Source organism: Cicer arietinum, chromosome 4 (assembly GCF_000331145.2).
Source record: "Cicer arietinum cultivar CDC Frontier isolate Library 1 chromosome 4, Cicar.CDCFrontier_v2.0, whole genome shotgun sequence".
Taxonomy (NCBI): Eukaryota; Viridiplantae; Streptophyta; class Magnoliopsida; order Fabales; family Fabaceae; genus Cicer; species Cicer arietinum.
This window is the reverse complement of record NC_021163.2, coordinates 61,951,548-61,957,208: the sequence shown is the minus strand read 5'-3', so window position 1 is coordinate 61,957,208 and position 5,661 is coordinate 61,951,548. Positions and strand designations below refer to the sequence as shown.

At 32.1% G+C, this 5,661-nt stretch overlaps 2 protein-coding genes across 6 annotated transcripts in view; one reads left to right on the top strand and one right to left on the bottom strand.

Moving 5' to 3' along the window:
- LOC101492212 (CSC1-like protein RXW8) overlaps positions 1–1,993 on the top strand; it is an 8,156-nt gene extending 6,163 nt beyond the window's left edge. For 2 of the 4 annotated variants that reach the window (XM_027333420.2, XM_073368057.1), the window contains exons 9-11: positions 89–322; positions 404–584; positions 662–862. In XM_027333420.2, coding sequence (XP_027189221.1) covers positions 89–322; positions 404–584; positions 662–834 — 588 coding nt within the window. In that variant the 3' untranslated portion in view covers positions 835–862. Of the gene's footprint in view, positions 1–78; positions 323–403; positions 586–661; positions 863–1,008 lie in introns of those variants that run through there. The other 2 variants (XM_027333421.2, XM_073368058.1) reach the window with 2 other exon arrangements.
- Positions 1,994–2,836: 843 nt separating this feature from the next.
- Positions 2,837–5,188, bottom strand: LOC101491766 (uncharacterized). Of its 2 annotated transcripts, XR_189741.4 has the most exons (4): positions 5,035–5,188; positions 3,537–3,962; positions 3,119–3,410; positions 2,837–3,023 (listed from the first exon to the last, which is right to left on the bottom strand). XR_189741.4 is itself a non-coding variant. In XM_004498880.4 (3 exons), the coding sequence occupies exons 1-3, from the start codon at positions 5,083–5,085 to the stop codon at positions 3,201–3,203; spliced, it is 687 nt and encodes a 228-aa protein (XP_004498937.1). In that variant the 5' UTR covers positions 5,086–5,188; the 3' UTR covers positions 2,837–3,200. The 2 variants fall into 2 exon arrangements, 1 of the variants encoding a protein (XP_004498937.1); XM_004498880.4 differs by having other exon boundaries at positions 2,837–3,410.
- Between the last annotated feature and the right edge of the window lie 473 nt (positions 5,189–5,661).

The window sequence follows — 5,661 nt, the reverse complement described above, 5'->3', positions numbered from 1 at the left end:
TCTACTTTCTGTCATTAAATGAATGTTTCTATGCTTTATATTTTTCACATTTAGGAAAAGCTTCTGTAATGGCGTTAGCCTTTTTCAGATTCTCAACGTGTACATTACAAAATACGACAGTGGGGGACAGTACTGGCCCATTGCACACAACACAACGGTCTTCTCTTTGCTAGTTGCTCAACTTATCGCGCTTGGGGTGTTTGGACTAAAACGCTCCACAGTTGCATCTGGATTTACCATTCCCTTGCTCATTGTTACCCTTCTTTTTCATCAGTATTGTAGACAACGATTTCTCCCAGTATTTAGAAGCCATTCAGCACAGGTAAATCTCCCTTTCTCACTGCTCCTTCTCCATTCCATAGTCTTTCATTCACAGCTTTGAACTTAATTCATTTTGTTTTAGATTCTTATTGACATGGATAAGAAAGATGAACAATCTGGAAAGATGGAAGGTATTTACGAACAAATACGATCAGCCTACAACCAGCCCAGTTTAGCACCACATGCCTCGAGCCAATCCGAATGCTCCAGCCCACAAGAGGACAAGGGGCTTGTAGATAACATTTCTGAAGATATAGAAAAAGGTTTGTTTGCTTTATTATATATTTGTTGGAATTTTAATTTTTAGGCAATGTTTATAACTTTGCTTTTCATTTTTCAGGCAAAGAAATTGGTAAACAAGATAGACCAGCAGGGTCTATCCATCACACTTTGAGTTCGAGCTCGGATAAATCGGTACTTGGTGGAAATCAACTGAGTGAACCAGCTTGTACGTTGATTATTAAGAATAATCCTGATGTGCCCGATCCAGTGCATGAACATTTATTTAATTAATAATGGATAATGATGGCCTCTTGATTCATTTGTTCATCAAATATTTTAAAATGAAAATTGTAAATAGTATTTCCCCCTCAAAAATATATATTCGATTAAAGATAAATAGACAAATAAGATTAAGAGTAGAAGTTATCAAAATTTTCTCTGAATAAAAATGGTGTGTAATTGCAGATGATATTGAAAATTGAAAGCTTACGTGATTACCGAGGGATTATTTAAAGCTAAAGTGGTTCATATAGATTTATTAAAAGGACACATGTGAGTGCATACTCAAAAAATCTATTTGACAAGTTATTTCAGTTGGTAAAGAGTTCTCATCTTTCACAAAAGTGTGGATTTAGCTCATGTTAGCATGAATATCTTGTCAGTGGATGATCAGTAAGTATATTTGTTAGAGTTCTCTAAGCCTATGGGACCCAATCCACTTAGACTTTTCGCTATAAAAAATCTATTTGATGGGTGAATGAATAAAATAGATCTACCTGTGTTTGGAACTGCGACCACCTGGATTTTGAATGCATCGTTGATTAGAGGCTGATCTGTTGCAAAAATATTGCAAAGGTGATATCTGGTGTTTGGCCTGAATGGTTCTTGTTTGTCAATTGGATATTTTAGAATTGGAAAATTGCAAGATACATTTGATTACTGAATATATTAACATGAGTTGTATGATATCTGCTTGAAATCAGTAAATGCTGTTTTGTGAAGATGTGAGCTAAAAGTAAATTTAGCACGAGGAGATTTGTAAAGTAATAATTAAGGTATGTAATTTGTATTCAGAAATCATTAGATTTCATGTACCTTTGCAGAGATATTAGTCTTCATCATATTGTAAATAACAAACACAAGATACATGATTGATGTCGAAGCTAAACTGATGAAAGGGTGGAACAGAGAGAAGGGGATGTCTTTGGTGGTGGGACAAATTCTAAATTCAAAAAGTTGGAGAACTTGATCGAGTTGGTAAAATTGTATTAATATCATTGTCATGTCAAACTATTTATTGAGACAGTCCATTGCAGAATTCACACCTCTTTTTTAATATATAGGTCCTTTTAGTTTTGGCTTTTCCAATGGAGGATATGTGCCTCATGCAATTTCTTTCTCATTTTTTTACTACCAGAACGTTAATGAAATTAACTTAATTTAATTTCAATTATTATTTATTACTGATATGTTCGAAGAATTTAGTTGAGCATTTCAAATTTATCATATCTTCAAGCATCTTAACTTTTTAATTTATTTTTCAAACTATGCTCGAGTATCTACAAACATGAAAAGAAAATCCCAATTTATTCTGATTTATTCAAAGAAGGTAGTTTTAAGTATTTCAAATCCTTTCTTCACAGGCATATGAACTTCATAATTTTCAAACTAATCGCTCTTCCAATTTTCAAAAAAGAAACTCGAAAATAAACTGTGTTTATCAAGATAAAGTAAGTGATACTGTCTCTATATCACATACCTTTTTTATAATATAAATAAATTAATATAACAAAATTTAGATGTAATCTAACAACTGCAGAATTTCAAATTTAAATCCAAATCACATAAGGTTCAGCCATCTATCCCAACACATTTTGCATCTCATTTTTGATGTGTGTGTGTCTATGGTCATTATCAATATTTTGAAAATCAATTGGTCATTAAATCAATCAATGCAGTGGGCAATGGCCCACAAGCTCAAGTCTCAACAATAATTGAACCATAATCAAACCAGAAATAATTATATAACATTGACCTTTTATTCGGCTAGAAATACTTTTTATCAAATTAAATAATAATAGAAAACAGAAACTAACTGGTTTCGACCAGTTATAGGATCAGCCGATTTTTTTTATAGTTTTTACACTTGAATTGATTGATCCATCAATCTACCAAATCAACTGTTCTATCTGGTCCTGATTTTGAGTCTATGGTTACTATCAATAAACTAGAAGCATAATTAGGTTTAGGTAAAATGTGTACTATTTCCTTGATAGATATTTACCCCGTTAGGTGAGCTACTATTTGCATGAATTTGATTAAAGGCACAAACAAACAATAACATCACTTTCTAGATGTTTAATTGGCAATACATACTAACAAAACAGGGTAAGGTAACTATATGTTCATCTATGTTACATGATGCTCATAACTTGCTCCATTGGGTTTGTTTCATCCACTTGAATAAGCTGGGAGTATAACTAGTTCATATGAACAAGATGATTGGCAGTAGTTAGTAGCTTCTAAATGATACCAACGATTAACGAAGGAAAGGTGAAACAGGCTGAAAGATTACCGAATCAAATGGGCTACATATTTGTAGAAATTTGAAGTTAGTGTCAGTTTGGTGCGCTAAAACTTCAAACTCCACCATCCATCTATGCTCCGAAAGCGGAAGCCGTGCTATTTTCCTGTCTGTTCTTTGCATCTTCCATTAAATTTCTCCAATACCACAGTAGCTGCATCAGTCCACCATTTGCAACATGCAAAAAAAACACCCTTGGTTGTGTTGCAAACCATGTCGATGTAAACTTGACAAACACAAAAAGGAAACACAAGCCCAAACGACGCAATTTCAAATCATTCTCCTGTCAAGTGGCAACTCATGAGTAGATACAGCAAAAACAAGATTATTAATAGACTTGTAATAAACAAAGGAACTGAGTAACTCTGGATGGAGCTGTGGCACAATAACATAATAATACAAACTATACCTCGGATCCACGAAACAGTTCCTGGGATATTTCCTTGAAGAAATCAGCCATAAGGCAGCCAACAAAGAGGCCAACTGGAATGATTAGTTCCCAATTTATAAAGAATGTATATACAACATCCGATAAAGAACCAAAGATAAAATATATAATAAGAGACCACTTTAATGCCTCCTGTACAAGAAGAAGTAGTCTGTCTAGAAGTGTATGTTGAGCTTTTCTCCAAGGAAATTCTTGAACCGAGCTTGGCATTGCTTCTTTGAGTTTCTCCTTCACGATCCCAATCTGCATCTTAACTTCATTAGGCTCATTATGGTCTTCTGCCGGTGATGCTTTAATTGAAGTTGTAGGAGTATAAATTGTTGGACGACGACGATGAATTCCTGAGCATCTACGGATATGATAGGGTTGGCATCGAAACGGCTGAAACTGCACAAAAAGAATGAAAGATATTGACACAAATGAATGAACATTGGGATGATTTCAGTTTGCAAAAATTCAAACAATTCCATCATGTGTCAAGGTATAGCATAATTTATAAATGGTTGGAACTTCAACTTAATTGGAATCCCTTGGACATACAATACAGATAGCTCTATCTGTTCAAGATAACAAAAACATAAAAAGATGTATTATATAATATATATTAATCTTAATATTATGTTCTATCCAATATGTTTTACTTGGTTTTTTTATAAATAAAATAAAATTAATTTGGTTTACCACTGATATGAGTGCAAGGCTCAGTTCAACTTCCGCCTAATCAAAGGACCTGTATGGATTGACTTATATATGTTATCTACTGGCATAAACACTCATTATAGAAACAACTTACAACATGTCTTATAAGCTGTTTTCAACTTATTTCCATAAACTCTGAAGACCTTTATAGCTCATATAAAACATTTGACTTTATTTTATCTTTTGTTATAGAAATAACTTATACATAAGCACTTTATGACAAGCACTTAATTAAGATGTATATCCAAATGTGCCTAAATCTCAAACCGTTTCCCATTCTTTCTAGTTTGTAAACTTAAGTTGCATTTCCTTCTTTATTCCCATTTCAACCAAAACTTCTTTACCTTTTTTTTGAATCAACGTCTCTCTTCAAGAAGTCTTGTTCTGATATAACTTAAGATAAACTTGCTACTCAGTCCTAAAAAAACAGCTACCACTTGCATTTCCACCTAGTAAAAGAAAAATTAATATAGATAACAATTCATCCTAATGCAAGGGATTTACAACTTATGACCTTAAGGATCATTTTAATTAACAGAATTAAGGATATAACGCAGAAAAGAAAAACCTAATTTTAATACATAGCAAGAGAATACAATTCTGATTTAGGGTTTAGAGAGACATTTGAAAGATTTGGAGATATATATTGGATGAACATAAACTAAAGAAACTGAAACTTCAGACATCATTTGACTTTTCTTTCACTCTCATTACTAAGATGTTTAATGTAAGGTTGAAAACACAAATAACAAAAACATACCCGAAATTTGGGAGTTGTTGAAGGAATTGCAAGAGAAGAAAGAATCGCCATGCTTTACTTCTTCAGCAACTGAACCTGCAATGCATTCAGTTTCTTCTATTATCTTGTCGAAACAATATGGGCCTGGCCCAATTTAATTGGCGGTGGTTATTATACTCGCACCCCAGCAGAATTTAATAACACCCCCTTGAAAAAAAAAAGCTCTCCACATCCACATTATTGCTATTTAACTGAAATACCCAGCAAATGTTCCTAAACAATTTGTTTACCAAACATACCAGAAAAATAATTCTTTATACAATAATTTACACATTAAATTACGCTTTTGTTTCTTAAGTTATATTTAATTCTCTTAATTTTTATTTTAGTTTCTTAAGAAATTTTGTTTCTTTCATTTTAGTATCTTAAGTTATTAATATTACACAATTTTATTTTTCAAGTAGTTTTCATTTTATTTTAGTCCTATTAATAATAAACATTAAATACTTTGATTTATTAAATTATAAAAATTGAACATTTTAGTTATTTAAGTTATAATATTAAACACCATTAAAAAAGATCAAAATATATTATATATGTAACTTAATCGGCCAAAATAAAATAAAAACAATTTAAGAGATTAAAATG